The sequence below is a fragment of the Phoenix dactylifera genome, chromosome 4 (genome assembly GCF_051530095.1).
Source record: "Phoenix dactylifera cultivar Ajwa chromosome 4, Ajwa_hap1_PhDact_Kaust_v1.1, whole genome shotgun sequence".
In the NCBI taxonomy this organism is placed as follows: domain Eukaryota; kingdom Viridiplantae; phylum Streptophyta; class Magnoliopsida; order Arecales; family Arecaceae; genus Phoenix; species Phoenix dactylifera.
The window spans coordinates 405,289-424,489 of NC_143193.1; the positions used below are offsets into that span (position 1 = coordinate 405,289).

Genomic DNA, 19,201 nt, shown 5'->3' on the forward strand with positions numbered 1-19,201 from the left:
CGGTGGATGATTGCAGCAGCCACTATGCTAAACAAAGCCAATCACGTAATCTGGCGCATCAAAACTGACTCCACTAGTTCGGATATTAAGAAATTGTAAGGTTAGAGATACGTCTCTCTCTCGAACCGATCTCAGCTGATAAGGCAAATCGACTAATAAAAATTTATTATTTAGTTGCAAACTGATCATTCGAAACTTGCTGCATGACCAATTCAGAAAGTGTGCAGAAAGTCTTTTGCATTTCAAACACCTTTTGTAGCTCTCATCAACAGCTCAATCGTGATCGATGTTTCCCAACAAACATGATATCAGAGCAAATCCCCATGATCGAAAAATACGAACATAATTCACAGGTGAGATACACGGATTGTTACCAATATCAACTAGTGTATAGCTCTGAATTACTCAGCGGCAAGCTTCGGTTCCATCTAAACAATTGGGTTAGATCGCAGCAATTAGGTTGGAACACAGCCCTTGCCAATGTTTATACGCCTAAAGTACAAAATCAGCCAAACCTAACTATGGCTCCTGCATGACAATAGAAAGACATGATTAAAGTTGAACAAGCATGAATCATGCAGGTTTTGAGGTGATAAAAAAAAAAAATAGAAAGCAGAATAACTTTTTGATCTATCATCATTTGTTTTTTTTTCCGTAGAAATCACCTTAGCTTAGACAAAGGTCCTGATAAACTTTCTTTTGCAGCACATTTAAAAGTCACGTACGTGGATCCTTGCATGCAAACAAGATGCTGTAAAGAAATGAGTTTAAATTTTCTTTTGTCATTCTGGCTTTCTTGAATTAAGGGGGAAAAAGAACAATAGAAGCTTCTGCATTTGAAATAAAATCGAACAACCTCTGGCAGCAGGCATGACAGCATCAACATATTGTGTCGTTAATGCTCCACTGGAAGTCTAAACAATGTAGATGTAGGAAGAAACATATATGCTAAAACTCATTTGCAAATCTACAAAACAGAAAGTACCCAGAAGTGCAGTGCCTATATTTATCTCTGCTTCCTTTTTAACGTCTGAAAAATTGGTCTCAATGGTCGGCTTGAGCTTGATTCAAAGGGCACCAGTGGCTGCCTCATCTGCCCATCGACCAAGTTTCTTGAGACTGATGGTGAAGTAGCCTTCAGTTTCTGTTGCTTTGGGGCTTCCAATCTCTCAAGAATTCTCGAGGTTTTTTCATCCAAAGGCTTAGTCTGAGCTGCCAAACTGGAATTTTGAAACTTAGGGTTGGAAATGCAGGTGGATGAATAGACATCATTCATTTCATCGACAATGAGAAGCTGCTCCCACTCCTCTGTAACACAAGAAGAGTTCTGTTCCTCCTTATTTTTGTTGGGCCATACTTCACCTTCAGGAGCTTGGGTAGATGAGTCATGCTGCAGAATGGTCGACTGAATATCATTCAGATTGCTGAGTTTAGGACTCATCTGAACACGTGGCAGGATCGTCCTGGATGTTAGGTTTACAAGGATCACTAGGTATTTTATGAGGATTAGCTAAAACCTTAGTTGAGTAGACCAGGTTGACCTCACTTCTATGTTTAAATTTCAGTTGCACTTCAATGAACTGTAGATTTTTGTGCACAAAGCACAGCTAATCGTGCAGAATTCTCATATGCTAAACAGTTAGAAGTGTAATTTTGAGAAGGTGCAAAGAGTTCTACAAGTTAGCAAGTACCCAAATTGCAAGCTCTCCTTTACCAGCCAGTTTAGCTTTGGGTGGAAACCTCTTTCATGTTGAAGAGGGTTGTATTCTCTGAGTTCAATCTGGGAAAAAAATAAAAAGAAGTTAAAACTAGCATAAATAAAGTATAAGATATATGCAAGCCAAGGGCAAATCTTAACTTGCAATTTTGCTATCTCAGGTTGCAAGTTGGGTCAAGCAAGCATATAATCCTTTTTTCCAGTCAATAGGTTATGCAAGTAGTTTATTCGTCACTAACCTATAAGCAAAAAATTGCATCGATGAGAAATGAGTACTTGACCTTTGATAATGAGGATTGAATGGACTTCTCTAATTCCTGTGGTATGGTATGGTTATTTGCTCGACTCATCTCAGGGATTGGCAGAATTTCTTCTGATCCAGCAAGCCTCTGCACAGCTTCCACAATATCATGACTGTTATTTTTCATGCAGATTTTCTTTGAAAAAAAGAAATATTAACAACAACTATTTCACAAATTAAACAAGAACTTTAGTACTAAGGAGAATTATCCATGATTGGCTTCAGATTGTATTCCATTTAGTTTCTAAAACAGATGACTAGTTTGAACAATCAATAACTGAATCACCTTAGCAAAATATCCCACATGCAGCAAGAAGCAGTCCAATAGTCCAATCACTAAAGATGTCCTAGTAGTAGTTAAAAAAGGCTGCAAGTTGAGCATTCATATGCCTAAAAGAGACGTGCTTTTTAGCAATTTAACTTTAACAGAAATGTTTCACCAAGTTGCAAATGTTTTACCCTCAAAAGCATTGGCCCTTTGTCAGAAGGCTGAAGAACATAGAAGCATTGGAAGGTTCCATCCCTCATTGTATCTGTATTACAGGTTGACGAGCATACAAGTCCCTGATCCAGATGGAAAAGAGCTCCGCGCAGCCCATGAAAAACTGTATAATATAGAATAGACAGACCAATCAGAGAGGTCCAAAGCCCAATCACATCTAACAATACAGTCTACTCACGTTGAGTATTCAGATTTGACTTATCACTTTCATCTGGAGCAACTTCCATTTCATGATAAGCTGAAGGAGTCACAACATAGGATGTCCCTTCTATAACATCTGTTAACAATAACAAAAAGGACACCACATAAGCTGTAAATTTGCAATACAAGTCAAACTGCAGCTTCCACTGAAGGTATAGGTAATCCTTTAGTTGTCTACTGTAAATGTATGTTTCTCCTTCCCCCTCTTTGATTTGGAGATTAGATATCCTGTGTTTTTAAACTTGAAATGGTTAGCTACTTATTTTACATCCACCTACATAAAGAAACCTGAGTCAAGAAAACTAATAAACAGTCATCACACAGGTCATATCAAATATCCACTTAAAACTTCAGCAAGTATTGATGGCCTAATAAAAGAAGTTAGCTAAAAAGCCTGTATTCAGAATTACACATTATTATAAGTCTCTAATCAACATAGATCAGCCCTGACCTTCACTTAGTGAAGCCATCCCGGTGCGTTCAATAATAGAAAATGTTATGGGTGCATAGATTCGTTGAAGTTTTTGACAACCTTCAAATGAGGGCAGAAACAAAACAGTTTGTTCTCCAACCCTAACTGCATTATCAATCAGATCAGAGGCCCCGAGCTCATGGCAGGTGAGTGGACAACGCTTCTTGTCACTGACTGCAATTTCAATTGGGTAGCCATGGCATCTGCATGTCTATCATAGCATTCTATATTTAAAAAAATATTTTCTTAAAATAAACAATCTTAATACCTGAAATTTGCATAAAACAAACCCATGCAAAAAACCTTCAAAGGATATATTTCTTTTAACGTCTCTATAAGAGAATGACACACACTACAAGGTAAGGATGTACAATCCAGTTTTTCAAACACACGCATACAAATTATTGTATGATGTAATCGTATTTTTATCAGTTCGCTAACAATATTAAAATGATGAGTCTTACATAAACCATCACATGATAAATTATGTCTTTACCACTTCATATCGTACTTTACAAGATGTATCATGCCCATTATCTGACTATCATTTGTTCCATCAATTTCGGTCCTCAGTTAGCAAAAATGAGGGATGATGAGACAAATTGACAGCCAGTTATCTCAGGCAATCCAATAAAGTAATATTGTTTCATTATGACCAGACAGGATTCAAGCGGCCATGATAAAAGCTAGAATGACAGATATTGACGATGACTATGATTCAACAGGTAACAGGATTTTTTTGTTCAAATGGCTTTACATCTTCTAGATCCAGGTTTCACGGTGTCATTTCTAGTTGTATAGGCATGAAAAATGTTATGTCCATGAAGTCCAAAATTACTAGGAAACTGTTAGATGTCCTTGGAGAATGTTCTAGGTTCAAACTGCTCAAGTATTTGCCTTGGGTTAATTCTCACATGATTTCTTTGGAATGATTGGCGGTGCCCCGTCATTATCATGAAAAGGAAATAAGTAAACAGGTAGCCCTGTCATGATGATTGCTGAACTTTCAGATGATCACTTTGCATGATGCACATTATGGACAATGCTGCACTTGGCAAGTATTTGTAGCGTCCAACATACCCACCTCTAGAAAAACTGACATGTGAATACTTCAAAACAAAGTTATTTATTTCAATCATCTAGAATGCAAAGTCAATTATTAATATAGTTTGACTCATTTTGCATATGGATGAAAATTTAGGTGTATTATCATCAAACGATGTTCTTAGGTACATAACAAAAAAATGTTATATAATGCAATATACAAATACGTGAACAAGCCAGTTGTACTTTTTTTTTTGGAGAAAAAGCCAGTCATTATACATGGCATCTGCATTTTTCTAAGTTAGCAAGTATATCTACATAAAGAATGATTGAAAACTTAAGTATCTTTTTGTATTGAACTGTTGTTACAAAATATCCAGAAGCCAAAATTTTGTTTTTCTGAGCTAGCAAGTACATCTTAATAAAGTATCTTATTGTATTAAATTATTGTTATGAAATATCCAGAAGCCAAAACTCTGGATTTCCTAAATAGTAAAGTTCTCAATTCATTAGTTTGGTAAAGCAAGTCAAGTAATATAAATGGATTGGATCTGTTATCACTGGAGGACATAAAACTTCAATTAGAACTACCAAATTGCTACTGAGGTTTCACAATTACTTAGTAGTATTCTTTGACACGGGTAAGAGATCCTGAAGTTCTACAGATAGTCTGATTACCTGATATCAAAATGTTTTGACCTAGGTCTGTTATTATCATGTAGCAGCAAACTTGAACGTATCAAATTTAGTTGTCAGATATATTACCTGACAGGATGGAAAACCATCAACGATCTGATTCGAAGAAGCGAATAAGTTGCAATAGATTTGATCTATAGAGCCCACAATGGTGTTCTTGAAGAGAAAGACTGCTTTCAGTGGTTGCTCTACATCATCCTTTAGCTCTTTCAACCATCTTTTGACTATGCCGCACATGACCCAAGAGTCTGCAGTTCTAAGCATTGTTTGTTTCAGTTTTAAAAGCTGTTTATAAACATAAACTACTCTCAGAAAAGATTTAATGAGATCTCAAGATTCATCTATTGAATGGAATATATTCAAAATACTTGTTAGAGTAAATTAAAATAAAGAATAACAGGTCTTTTTAACACAATCGAGTTGTATGCAAGCTTTGAAGAAATTTTGAAACTCTACATTTTATTGATGAAAACAATCATTTAGTAAAATTATGCCACTCTAGTTCTAAGTCTAATTAATCAAAGAAGTACTAAAACTTCCTGGGGCTGGAGTGAAAAGAAACAAAAAATCATTGCAACCTGCTAGGAGATTCTCACCAGAAAGATACCTCCGGAGCACACAGTTTTCAAGATCAGAGATACTATTAATGAATCCATTGAGCTTCTCCGATACATCATAATGTACATTTGCATCTTCCTGTTCCCACACCATAAATTCCACTGGGATACACTGTTCTGCTGCACCCTGTCATACATAAGTGGTCAGAGGCAAAGCTAACCCGCTATGGACTGCTCAGGAACCTGCGGAGGAGAGTTCTAATGCTGAAAAGCAAATAATCATTATTTCCTCCATACCAGGAGGGATTTGCGCATAGCTTCAGCGTTGGCAAACAAAGATGTGCATATAATAATCACTTTCTTCGGGACATGATGACCACCCCATGTGTAAAGCTCTTTGCTTGTCAAAAGGTTTGTGAGTGACATGTCTGCAGGCAATCACGCAAGAGGGGGAGAAAAAGAAATTCTAACTTACATCAGCAATCTTTTATTAATTAATTTTTTTTTTAAAATTTGAAAAGAAAGCAACCAAATCAAAAGAGTCAAGATATCACTTTCACCTTGATCACTACTTTCGCTAGGCATGGACTGGTTAAACTCAGGCATAAATCTATCCATGGGTAAGTTGTTGACAGCATGGTGGAAATCTCGGAGACTAAAATTTTGTCCTGGTCTGTACACAATCTTCAGCTGTTGAAATACATTTCATGATCATGACATTATAAGAATAGGGACCCAGGGGTGGAGGTGGGAGGAGAAGAAATACATCATACAGAATGTCAGAATCCATTTTTTTCCATTATTCTGCTATTTCTTCAAGGACATAAATTTACATGCAATCATTGATTTTACCCATTGAGAATAAATTAAATAATTTTAGATGATGGATATAGATCAGTTTGCATAAATTAAAGGCCATTGGAATAGGTATGGACTTCAAAAGAGTCAAAGAATATGCTAAATGGTGCAGTGTCATGGAGAAGCTTGGTGAAAAACGTCCTGGTTACCTGTGTTTTTTAATGTCCAAAAGTTTTCACTATAATTAATATTCAAGTTTGAATTTTGGACACTTCCAGTCAGCTCAAAACCAAAATAAATTGGACAAATCCAACTGAATCAGTGCAAACAAGGAATCTAAATCTAATGACAAAATTAAATGATCTTTAAGCATAATAACATAAATTGATATTTTATGTTCAATAAAATGATAAAAATAAAGATATAATAATATTTTTTAGAAGAAAGGGGTCAACACAATAAGGAAAACATACAAAATAGTAGTTTAATTGAGGTCAATTTTGTGCGATACAGTCCAATTTATTTTCATGTACTTGGATCTATGTAGTTGCAGTATTTACCACTCCCTTCTCCTCCCAAACACGAAATTTTCGCTTGATCTAGTGAAATGAATGAAACAAAGCTGACAGGTATAAATATATTCATTTCAGTCATTTGGATTGAAACCAATTTGATTTGAACAAAAGGGGCATGTTCTGTTTTTTGTTTAGATTAGGTAACAAAATAGTGAAGCAACTTTACATTTTAAGGTTTTGTGTGTCTCCTGTCTGATTTAAATAAAATATATGAATTATTTGCTCCTAAACTACAGACCATAGTTAGTGTTTTTGTACGACGATGGAAAAGATGGGAAAGAGACTCGAGCTAAAAGAGAAACATGATGCCTAATAGGTAAAACGTGGCCTTTATCGAGACTGCCTTATGCATGTCATATTTTTTATGTCCATTAGCTCTTGAAGAGTAACTCCATCATGATTGAAGTTCCATATAGCTTTCTACCTAAATTTACATGCTGATGATGAATTTATATCAAGCTTTCAGCTCTCTGCTATTAGCTAATTTCATGTGGATTTCACTCATCTATGATTTACGCCGTACTCGTAAAAGATCGCATCAATTTTCTTCTTTTATTGGCTGTTTTCCCCACATACCGCTTATTCCTTCATATGACAAACATACAAAGAGTGAATAAATAAATAAAGCAAAACAGGAGAACAAAATGAATTCTTAGTTCCCAAATCCCAAGCGGAACGGGGGAAAAAGAAAGAGCATAACAGTACAAGGGGCAACGTGACTAGTAACTTAATCTGCTGACCTCAGTAGATGAGGAAGGGGCTCCGCCCTTATGGAGGTAGCACAATCCTAACCGATCTCGAAGGAGCGGCATCCCCTCCGCCCCTCGCTCCCTCTCCCCTCTCCCACACGTCACCGCATACAGATTGGCGAGCTGCAGCAAACTCTGAAAATCCCAAAAGAAACCAAATAAGACTGCCACCAAACGGTCGAATGAGACCAAACGATGGAAAACAGAACGCCAAATAAGGTCAAAACCCTAGAAACGAATCAGATCAACAGATCGACATCGAGGGAGATAAATGGATCATGATCGTCACCTGCTTCAGATCGCGGAGCAATGGAGGAGGAATGGTTCGGAGATCGAGCAAGAAGCAGAGGAGGGTCATCGCTTCTTCTTCTTCTTCTTCTTCTTCTTCTTCTCGTCCCTCTCTCTCAAATTCTCTCGCTTTCTCTGACCTCGGAGATCGGAGGCAGCCGAAGCGCTTAAGCTTTTCGAAATTTCAAATGAGACCGGCTGATATTGGGTTCCTATTTATCTACCGAGTCCGGCGCCCGCTTAAATGAAGCGGTGCAAGCTCGCAGCCTAGTACCCCTCGTAACAGTGCCACTGGTGATGATTTTGCCGTTATAACACAAATAACGGCAGTCATGACAGTTTATAACGGACAGTAGTAATAAAAATAATGGCATTATTTTATCATTTCAATTATCATTTTATCGTTTTTTGGATTGATATGGAGATATAAATTTTACAAATATTAGATGGACATCGAAAATTGTTTAACAATATTACAATGCCTGCTATAATACTAAAAATGCCTCTATAATAACCCGTGCATCCAGGCCAAAAGCCTATTTACCGAATGTGGATGCAGCTCAACTCTTAAAAAAAACTATATATATTTATGTGACAGTTGAAAAAAAAATAATTTCTTTTGGGGTATAAGTAATTTATATAAACATAGGCTGATTTTAGATGAGAAATGCACAACATTTTTCTTAGAGAACAAATAGATGTACAAAGCATCCTTCTGTACGGACAAATGGCCCAACTCGAACTACGACTCACGAAATGGCGTGTCCGTCCGGTTGCGACCCAGCTCCATTGCTCCGAGGCCCAGCATCCTCGCCACCAGCCTCTCAGACACATGAGATTCTGAGGAGAACATGGCGCCGGCTATGCTCGCAACACCCGGATTCTGGCTGTTCAGCACCGAGTGGATGGCAACTGGGCCATACCCTGCATTCACGCAGAAGTGGAGAAGCCCGCGAGGGATCACAAAAACGTCGCCTTCCTCGAGGATCTTCTGGAACGGCCGGTTCTCGGTGTCGATGAAGCCGGCGATCACCGTGCCATGAAGCACGTACAGCATCTCGGAGGCCCGCGGGTGGGAGTGCGGCAGGACCATGCCATCCATGGCCAGGTCCGTTCGAGCCACGGAGAGGCCCAGCGTGTTTAGGCCCGGGAACTCGGCGGCGGTCACGACGTTCATCGATGACCGAACAAAGTTGTCGGTGTCGCCCGCCTTCTCGAGCATCGATGTCTTGAAATCAGACGGCATGATGGTTTCGGGATCCTTGCACAAGAACCCGTTCATGAAGAGCGTCCTTTCACCCTGGGGATCCATCGGGCATGTGTCTCGGAGAGGGCTGCTGTCCGCAAGCCCTGCTGTAACGGACCCGCCGAGCAGCAGGATGAGCAGGGAAGAGGAGAACAGAGTAGACGGCTCCATGCCGTTACTTTGATGCCAGAGTGAGAGTCTCCTGGGTCCGTCTGAAATAGATCATGATGAGAAAGAGTAGAAACAAAGGAATGCTTGTTGCTCTATAGGACTCTTGGAGTTCACTGCAGGATTTGCTTTGGATTACGTCCTACGAAGGGCGTTGCTTAGAGGTAACATAGTATGGGTTTTCCTTGAATAGTCAGTAGCTTTCATTCTCAGTTCTCAGCATCAAACCAGGCTTGCTCATTCCTTGCTGGAATCCACACAGAGAGACACGATGCAAAGTGGTGGAAGCAACCGAAATTTAACTCGTTATACGTCATAAGAATGGCAAGCAAAATTATAAGGAAAAACGAAACGGCTTTTTTTTTTTTTTTTTTTTTGGTAAAAGCCTCTGCGGCTTTTTTCCATACACTTACGAAGGCAAAACAAAACCTCATAATATAGACATGGCAACAAGAAAAACTAGGAGCAATTCAGGACATGCACACAACTTCAACATGCTGCAAGAAAACAATGGCATCAAGAAGATAAAGTTAAACTTCTTGAGTGGTCCAATCACAAGGAAATTTTAATTTGGATTTCAAGTTTTAAGTATAATCCGAAAACTGAAGAGAGATTTTTCTCCAAAAACAAAGGTTAGAAAAAACCAATCACTTCCTTTTGATTGCATTGCCAGACACTTTTTTATGGGATGATGAGTGCACAGCATCATCACCCTCGTCACTGTGGACGGATTGCTCAACTTCTTCGGCCGCTGCAAAGCCAGAGGAGTACTTTTTGATCCTCAGAGATATGAGAATACTGGACACCATTCCAACTAGAGGGAAAAGATACGAGTAGATTTGAGATTTTTTGGAGCTAGTGGTGGAAGCTACAGCAGCACCAGCAAGGCTGCCAATAGATGTATTCTGTAGAATCATCGGTAGGCTGCCAATAACTGTAGGAAGAAGGAAATCAATGAGAAAGCCAACTTTTGTGGCAGCCAGAGCATAGTTGATGACATATGATGGCAAGGGTGAGAACCGAGCAAGGAGTACAAATCTCCAGCCATCACGTTCGACTCCTCTAGCTACAAGATGGAAGTATTTGCTTCTCTGCACCCATCCCATTGCGGATTTTGAATTCCTGAAAATTGCCCTGAACAAAACAAAGGGAAAAAAATACCAGTCAGGATGGAAAGCTGCAAAAAAAAATATAGTGTGCCCATGATTGAGTCATTATTAAAAATAAACAAAACAAAAACCAAAGAGTACTTACTGCTAGGAAACAAAATTGGTGACAGGAAAAGGCTCTGCTTCCTAAGCAGGCATTCAATTAGACTTCATAAACCAAAATCATGTCTCTTAAGTAGTATCTGCTGAATTGTCAATAAAAATGAAAAGCAACATGCCACTTTGCGATGACAATATTTCAATAAACTGGAAAGACACTGAAAGTAGCAGGTGGTCGGTTGCAATATCGCCTCTAGGTTTCTAATAGAACTTCTTTAGTTATTATCAAAAGCGAACAAAGAAAGCAACATAACGCCTGCCAAATTGGAGAACAAGCATTGGGCAGGGTAATGTTGTTTTAATATGAATCAACTTTTGACAACAGGAGATTACAAAGCACACAATCCACTAAATGAGGTAGAAAGACCACTCTTTTATGCCCCATATCTTTTTATCATCATAACATGAGCAACATCCTCATTCCTTATTTCAACTAAAACCTTAAATAGGATGATCTCATGGAGATCACAAAATTTATGAAGCTGAAGTCAAAGGCATAGCTTATCACTTTTACTGTCAAATTACCACCCACTCTAGCCTTACCATTTAGACCTGTATCGTAACAAGTATCAAAACTCAGAAATCCTTCACAATAAGATTCCTGGATCTTCACCCGCCAATCTGATTCAACTAAGACCAGAGAAGTTTAGAAAACAGACTAAGTGTAATTTTTCCCATGCAAGAATTTTTTCCCTTCGCAACTTTGTGGTTTATAATAAAACCATGAAACAAGATGCACACTCTGCGGCCTTGATTTGCCATTCAAAGCCATACATGCATAACTGAATGTAAGTTATTCCACTGAATATCTCACATGTGTAGCCCATTCTTTATCCAAAGACTCACCTTACCCAACCCTGACAATCACACATCGACCAACCTTATCGAAATCCACCCATAACTTACTAGCAGTTCCGCAAAGAAAATTCAGATTATTAGAAGAAGCCATCTCTAACATTTTAAAGGGCAGTAATGAAACTCAATGTTGTAGTAAGAACCTTCAAAGAAGTTATTCCTATCTACTGTGCATCAAAACCTGCTGGATACCCCCTAATATGTTTGTAGACATTAAAGAGATAGGTGGTTTCATTGCCTTAAAACCATGAAAATCCAAACAAGCAATCCGGCAAGTGAACAATAAATTCAACAATTGGTAAATAAAATTATGAATTTGACCTTGTTATAACTACATATTGCCGACCGACTGCATGACAAATGTTCCACGGTCGAGCCGACTTGAGCAATAGAACCTGCTCTGCACATAAGTCCAGATAATACACACGCAAACCACCAAAAGCCATCATGGATGGACCTCCCACCTATATATGTACTTCGGTATGGAGATATCTTCAGCATTGATCTTTTACATCATAAAATAAAAGTCCTTATCAGCTAATGTCGTTGTTGTTGGGATCAAAGAGGCAAAAGGAAACAAGACAATGCCAGTTGGTTCACAGGTGACCAAACCCCAAGAGCCTTATCAGTTACAGTTACCCTATGAACTCCGTTTAGAAGGATAAAGAATCTATTCCTGAAATCCACGCTCTCTTTCTCGAGAAATTATGTAACTAGGTAGCATTTTTCAGATCCTTCAGATCCTACATAGAAGATTCAAGCCAAATCACAACTCCAAAATGCCTTCTCTGCATTTACTCGATACACCTCCTTCGGAACATCTTTATCTCCAATTCTTTTGTTAACTCCTTCTAAGCATCTACCTCGTTTCCCGTTGTTTTTCCCCCTTAAGAAGAAATGAAACAGGGTGAATCAAAGCCTTTTAAAAAAATAGGGATAAAAAATAAACATCTTCCGTCAACCAATTTTCCATCTGTCAGGAAAAAAAAAGGTGTTCTAAATCGACAACTCCTATCAACTACAAGGCGATCCTTGAAGTCATCGTCTCCATCACAAACATTATCTGGATCCTCCAATCCTATCCCTAGGATAATCAAAATCCATTTTTTTCCGATTTTCCATCAAATCAAAGAAGAAAAGCATAGACCAAATAATAGAGTAATATAACATAGTTTCGTTTGTTATCTCGGTGAAGCAAAAATAGATCACAGAGATCGTTAGATTCCAAGCAGACCGGAAGGGAGGGAAGTGAGAAAAGAGGGAGAGAGAGTGAGCGACCAACCGTCCGATCCAGAAGGAGAGAGAGGCGCCGAGGACCTTGGCGGAGAAGACGCAGAGGACGGCGGGGAAGAAACCGAAGAGGAGGGAGGCGCCGGCCTCGAAGAAGACGGCATAGGGGAGGCAGAGAGCCAGGGTCACGGTGTGGGCCGCCACGTAGAGCGGGATCGCCCACATCCCCAGCCTCTCCGAGAGATCCCGGAACGTCCGGAGTGCCGCGTCGCCGTCCCACCCGTACCGCCGGCTCGCCCACACCAGAAGCGCCACCGCAACCGCAGCCTTCGCAAACCCCTTCCCCATTTCTCTCTTCTATCAGCCACCGCCGGCCTCCTCCTCGATCTCCTCTTGTTGACCGACGGCCGGAGAGACGTCTCTCTCTCGATTTCGTCGCCGTCGCCTCCCCTTTTACATGGAAGGCGGACCACGTGATTCGCCCGATACTTTTCCTCTCGGCTCAGAGGTTTTGGTGTTTGGTTTGGTCCCAAATGGTGCGAGCGAAATTTAAACGATTTATCTTTTGTTTTTTTGGTAGAAACGATTTAGCGTTTTGGCACGCAAAGACTTTAAATAAAGGACCATAATTATTTTTGCTCTTTATCCTTTAAAAGACATGTATTACCGAAAATAATGAAGATGGCCTTTTCGGGCCACATTAGTCTGCAAATTGGCGAATAGTATAGCTAACTAAGTTGTCTCCCACGCTTATCACTCCAATAGTTTCATCTGAAAGAACCTTCTTCTCTTTTATGCCATTATTTTTTTTAATTTTACTGGCTACACCCACATCCATTAATCCATTATGTATAAAGCTCAAATAATAATAATAATCTAATTTACAGCATCGGCCCAAAGGGAGATTCCTTGCTTACAATACGCTGATGATACGCTTGTTTCCTGTAATGCTAACGGAAATTTTGGTTGAATATTGGGGATTTATCATCATGATTGGGGTAAACTACATTTTATAAAAACAGAAAATATAGCTTTTGTTGCTGGAAATTGGACCCGGGGGCAATCTTCGGTCGAGGAGAGGGAGCGGGAGGTGGTTACTCACGGCGGGGCGGTGGTTCGTCGACGGGCGGCGTCCTCCGTCTGGGGCGATCGGCGAGAAGGAGCGGCTGATTCCCGCGGCTGGGCGACGATCCGACAGTGGGCGGCGTCCTCCGTCTGGGTGCCTGCACACGAGCCGGTGGCCGGGTCTCCCGGCGCCGGCCCTCCGACGCTCAAGTCAGGGAGGGGGCAAATCGTGTAGAGTAGAGGTAAACGGTGCGTGTCCTCAGTATCGATTTTCCAACCCCCTTTTATAGACCGGGGGTCGGTTTACCTGCGATGTAACGGGGCGAAGCCGTAGTACGGCTCGGCATGTCGTTCAGGTCGGCGCTTGGTCAGGCGAATAATTGCACTGATGTCGGCGATGAGGGCGTTGTACAACCCGAACTAGCACGCTACCAGGCGAATTTATTGCATCAGTGTCGGAGGTATGGCCGAGATCAGAGACTTATCACAGTTGACTAGACTCTGCTGGGCTTATTTGCCGTGGAGAGCTGGGAGTCCGTAGATGACAGGAGTCACGTGCATTAATTGTTGAGTGAGCCGGAGATCCACATTTATTGTGGAGTAAGCCGGAGATCCGCATTTATTGTGGAGTAAGCTGGAGATCCGCATTCATTGTGGAGTAAGCCGGAGATCCATATTTATTGTGGAGTAAGCTGGAGATCCATATTTATTGTGGAGTGTGCCGGAGGATCACAGCGGTCATGCGCAATAAATGCCGGAGGGGCGTCATAGTACGGTCTCTGGCCGGACCTCGGAGACGTATAGCCGTAGTAGGTGGCTGACAAAAGTAGGCCTCGGGCATTGGGGTTTCTCTTAGGTCGGAGGTTCCGAGTTCGGGTGCCGACTTCGGCCTTCCAGGGTCGACGATTGTGCGGCTTCTTTGGGGCATTCGTGTCATTTGGGAGAAAAACCTTATTCCCCCAACACTACCCCCCGACTTCCGAGTTCGAGCGGCTTGTGGGCTCGGACGTAGGAAGTAAAGTCCATCGTTAAAGTTGGGGGGCGAACTTCGTCCGCACCCTCATGTTTCTTGGAATTTTCGTGGTAGGACCTGCGCCCTTGGGCGTTTCGAGGTTACTTTGTTCGGCGAATTAATGATGGGGTCCATATCCCTACGTCTTTCGAGGCGACTATAGCGGGGGCGGTGTCTCTTGGATTACCGAGGTTGGTTTGTGAGGCGGACCCAGGATGAGGGTCCTCGGGTTCGACGGGGTGGCGCCTCGGCCCCACAATCGAGAATTCCCGCTCATCAATGAGCGTGCCATTTTGGGTTTCAAAACGGACACGCGGCATGACCAGGGGTCGGACGCTTCCGATTTCGTGTTACCGGGTCATAATTTCGGAGGAGTGGAGGCCACACCGGGGCTCCACGTGTCCCAGATTTTATTAAACGAGGGGAGCGGGGGTGCCGTCCGCTCATTCTTCGAGGCGATGGGGTTCTGTGGACCCATAATGAGGTCCCGAGATCCGATGGGACAACACTTTGATTTCGTATTCGATTTATTGATCCGGAGTGGATGCAGTGCCTCGGCCTCAGAGGTCGCCACGTGGCGCAGCCCGATCGGGGGATGGGAACCGACCCCATCGATCTGGGCCATCAGGGGGGTCTATATAAACCCCACGAGTCTGCCCTAAAGGTCTTGTTTGGCTTCCCCTCATTTTCGTCGTCTTTTTTCCCTTGTTTTCTCCCTCAACCGAATTTTGCCGGCGGTGCTCGGAGCAATTTCTGGCAATGTCCAGTAGGTTTTCTTCCTGTTTTCTCTAGAGTTTCCTCTTTTCTTCTCCTTGCCAACTTCCATTTTCTGCTCTTAATTTTTACTCCATTCTTCTGTGAGAATGAGTCTCGGTCCCGAAGAAGTTGGGTCGAATATGTCAGAGGAGGAACTGGAGACAATCCGCTCCCGTTTCTTCTTCCAGCCCGGGTTTCGTCTTGAAACCGCAGGGCCGGGGGACAGGGTGACGCAGCCGCCCCCAGGTCGGATCGCGGTTTACCGCGAGACACTCTGGGCGGGCCTGCGTTTTCCCACCCATGAGTTCGTGAGCAGCTTGCTGGCCGAGTACCAGCTCGTCCCGGCGCAGTTGGCTCCGAACTCATGGAGGACTATAATCGGGTTTTTGTCCCTGTGCCTCGGGCACGGGATCCCGATCACGGTAGGCCTTTTCCGCCAGTGTTTTCTGTTAAAGAAGAACCCGGCGGACGCAGGGTGGCTATATTTCGCCTTTCGGGGCGGTATGTCACTCTTCCGGGGCGCCCCTTCCTCGATCCACGAGTGGAAGGTGAAGTTTTTCTTCCTGGCGTCCGCGGCGCCTTGGGGGTTTGAGCCGAGGTGGGGACACCCACGGCTGAAGGCCCTCAACAGACTCTCCGAGCCCACGGGGAGGGAGCTGAGGATCCTAGACTCTGTGCGAGCCCTCGGGAGGGGCAACGACCTGACCGAGCTCCTGCGGGAGGGCGCCCTGGCGAGCGTGGGTCTGAGCTCGGCGCGCCCCGAGGGTAAGGGCGGCTACGTTATTTTCATTCTTTGTCTTTCGCTTTTACTGCCACTGGCCTGACACTTAACAAAATTTTTGATTTCAGATATTCCCCGCATGCCGACCCGCAACACGTCGCTTTTTTCCCGCCTGAGGAGGCGGGAGGCCGAGGCCGGGGGGGCTAATCCCCAGCCTCGGAGGAGGGCGAGGACGGACGGCGCTTCCTCGTCGGCCGGGATGAGTGGCCCCGAGGCGGGGGCCCCTGCGGCCGACCCGAGGCGGGAGCGGGTGGTCAGTGGTGCGAGCCCATCGGCCCCTCCTTGCCCTGCCCCCCTTGCCCAGCGGGGGGAATCATTCGTGGCCCGGCCGCAGCAGCCAGGACCCGGGCCTGCCCGAGGCCCCGAGGCGAGCGGCTCCGGGACCTCGGGTCCGATCGTGCCGAGCTCTTCCCGAGCTTTCCGAGAAGAGTCGGTTGAGCCAGACTCTTCCGTTCCTGAGGGGAGCTCGGCCCTTCAGGACGCCGAGGTCGCACGCTCCATGTTGCGGCGTGCAGTGCTCCCAGCGGACCGGGCCGCATTCCGGGGGATTTCGCTGGAGGAGGTCGCCGGCAGTGCTTACTGCAGCACCGCCCGGGTAAGTTCCCTTCTTAATTTTCCTGAGTTATTAGCGCGCATACGTGCCTTTCAACTCACAATACCCTCGCTTCTTCTTTTTTTTTTTTTTTTTTTTTCAGCATATTCTCGAGCTCGACACCATGGCGTTCCTCGCCCACGGGTATCGAGAAGAAGTTCGGCAGCTCGGCCAGCAGCTGGAGCCGGCCAAGAAAAGAATCGCCGAGCTAGAAGCGGTGTCGGCCGCGGCCGAGGCTCGGTGGGCGGCCACCAAGGCCGAGCGCCTTGCCGTGGTGGGGGCGCTTGAGGAGGAGAAGGCGGCTCACGCCATGACCAAGGCAACCATGCGCGGCACGGAGGCGCGCTTGGGGGAGGTCCAGGCCAGGGTCGCGGCCCTCGAGTATGAGGAGAGGGCCCTTCGCCTCCGAATCGAGCAACTTGAGGCCCGGGAGAGGAGGGCTCTCGAACGAGCCGAGCACGCCGTGGAGCTCTTCAAAGAGTCGCAAGAGTTCCGCGACATGTTGGAGGAGGAGACGGTCGACGGTTTCCTTCGAGGCTTCGAGAACTTCCGAGAGCAGGTGCGCCTGTACTGCCCTCAGTATGACTTCTCGACGGTCCGTCCGAGGGAGGACCGGGGCTGGGGGTCCGACGTGCGAGCCCTTCCCACCATCCTGACATCCGAGGCGGGAATATATGAGCAAGACCCCGCCGAGCCTTCGACGAGGGTAGCCGAGGCGGACGGTGTCATGGAGGTGGCTCTGGCGGCCGAGACGGACGCTGTCCCGGAGGTGGTGCCCGAAGCTCCTGCTCCCGACCCCGAGCCTGTTCCGGAGGAAGGTCTTGAGGTCATCAATGTGCCGGACGACCCCCCGGATGTGGCTCCCGCCGCTTAGGACTTAGCGTATTTTTCTTTCTTTTTCATTGTATCCGAGGTCGGCCCTTGAGCGGCCGACTTCCAATTTTGTAATTGGCCTTCCGGCCCTTTGTTAATGAAAAAGTATTTTTGCCATTCCGTGTTCATCTTTCCCTCTGTTGTCGTGACCGAGGCCAGGGCCTTAGCGAACAGCCTCGATGGCCTAGCTTTGCATTTTAATTTCCGGGCTGCTTAACGAAGTTGCCCTTCTTCCCGGGCTACGTCTTAGCCTTCTCGGGTTCCAGTCATCCCGACGAAGAGGAGCTCCGAGTCTTGAGTTTTTTAGAAAATTTCCCTAAGTCCTATAGCTCGGATTTGGGAGACGTGGAGGTCATCGCGTTTAGCCTTTAGGGAAGTCCCAAGGTGTCGAGGTCGGGCCTTAGCCCTTTAACTAAGACCGGACTAGGTCTGTATGTGCCGCTAATCGGGGAGTTTAGTCGGGTCTCCGAACTTAACTCCAAACTCCTCAGAGGGAGCGCGGGCCAATAGGCAGGTTATTACCGAAGGTTTTCGTAGTTATTGTTCTCGGACTCTGCCGAGGCTTCGGTGAGCAAGGCTGGGGTTTCCAGAGATTGCCTTGGTACCCGTGTTTGGCTGGCGCATTCGTGGCCGGGACCACTTTTTAGCCGGACGTAGGAGTTTACGTCGAAGAGCCAAGTCGGGCACTAATTTATGAAATCCTCTGTACCAGTTTCGGAGACTTGACGAACGGTGCATGCATAATGTAATTAGGAGGTCGATCCTAAGCCGACCCGTTAGAGAGGCCCGACTTTGGGGCGAGATAAGGCTTCAACATTAAGATTCCGTTCAGCAATATGTAAATAAAATTTGACAAGGAGGGCGTCCAGTTGAATGTACCTCTTTCATTCTCAGAGTTATGCTTCGCATGGTGGAGTAGGCTGCTTCCCTTCCTCGTCGACCTGCGGAGTCATTTTTGACTTTAAGGGGGCTCGGGCTTCTCACGGACCCGACAGCACCCGCCGAGGTTGAGAGGGCTTGGGGAGGCTTTATTGATTTGTAGCTCTTTGCGAGGTCGAGGGAGTTTGAGACCCTGTGGTCGGACCTCGGGGCACCTCAACTTTGGCCGAGGGGTCTTGTGTCAGGTCGGCGGGTCCGCGGACGCTTTGCTGACCTGTGGTACCTCCCGAAGTCGAGGGAGTCTGATTCTCTACGGTCGACCCTCGGGGCATCCCGACCTCAGTCGAGGGATCATACGTCAGGTCGGCGGGTCTGGGCACGCTCTACCGACCTGCGATGCTTTCCGAGGTCGAGGGAGTCTGGTTCTCTACGGTCGATCCTCGGGGTATCCCGACCTTAGTCGAGGGGGCGCTACGGGGGACCGCGAAGGTACTACCCCGTTGTTGGTGATGAGCGCCACGGGGGGCCGCGAAGGTACTACCCCGTCTTCCCGAAGTGTCGAGGGGTCTGGGCACG

The 19,201-nt window shown here is 44.7% G+C and overlaps 3 protein-coding genes across 5 annotated transcripts; all 3 read right to left on the reverse strand.

Moving 5' to 3' along the window:
* Window positions 1-752: 752 nt before the first annotated feature.
* On the reverse strand, window positions 753-8,211 carry LOC103712357 (uncharacterized). 2 transcript variants are annotated; one of them, XM_008798859.6, is made up of 12 exons: window positions 7,902-8,211; window positions 7,604-7,747; window positions 6,051-6,180; window positions 5,788-5,918; window positions 5,530-5,677; window positions 5,003-5,181; window positions 3,173-3,404; window positions 2,699-2,797; window positions 2,478-2,623; window positions 1,999-2,106; window positions 1,692-1,780; window positions 753-1,463 (listed from the first exon to the last, which is right to left on the reverse strand). In XM_008798859.6, exons 1-12 carry the CDS (start codon window positions 7,968-7,970, stop codon window positions 1,007-1,009), a joined length of 1,932 nt encoding a protein of 643 aa, XP_008797081.4. In that variant the 5' UTR covers window positions 7,971-8,211; the 3' UTR covers window positions 753-1,006. The 2 variants fall into 2 exon arrangements, with proteins under 2 accessions (XP_008797081.4, XP_008797082.4); XM_008798860.6 differs by having other exon boundaries at window positions 773-1,390.
* Window positions 8,212-8,408: 197 nt separating this feature from the next.
* LOC103712356 (RmlC-like cupins superfamily protein) lies at window positions 8,409-9,317 on the reverse strand. The gene has a single exon (XM_008798858.6). It carries the CDS (start codon window positions 9,315-9,317, stop codon window positions 8,643-8,645), a length of 675 nt encoding a protein of 224 aa, XP_008797080.4. The 3' UTR covers window positions 8,409-8,642.
* Window positions 9,318-9,825: 508 nt separating this feature from the next.
* On the reverse strand, window positions 9,826-13,198 carry LOC103712355 (SNARE associated Golgi protein family). Of its 2 annotated transcripts, XM_017844094.4 has the most exons (3): window positions 12,720-13,187; window positions 10,335-10,448; window positions 9,826-10,248 (listed from the first exon to the last, which is right to left on the reverse strand). In XM_017844094.4, the coding sequence occupies exons 1-3, from the start codon at window positions 13,013-13,015 to the stop codon at window positions 10,170-10,172; spliced, it is 489 nt and encodes a 162-aa protein (XP_017699583.3). In that variant the 5' UTR covers window positions 13,016-13,187; the 3' UTR covers window positions 9,826-10,169. The 2 variants fall into 2 exon arrangements, with proteins under 2 accessions (XP_017699583.3, XP_008797079.3); XM_008798857.4 differs by having other exon boundaries at window positions 9,826-10,448; window positions 12,720-13,198.
* Between the last annotated feature and the right edge of the window lie 6,003 nt (window positions 13,199-19,201).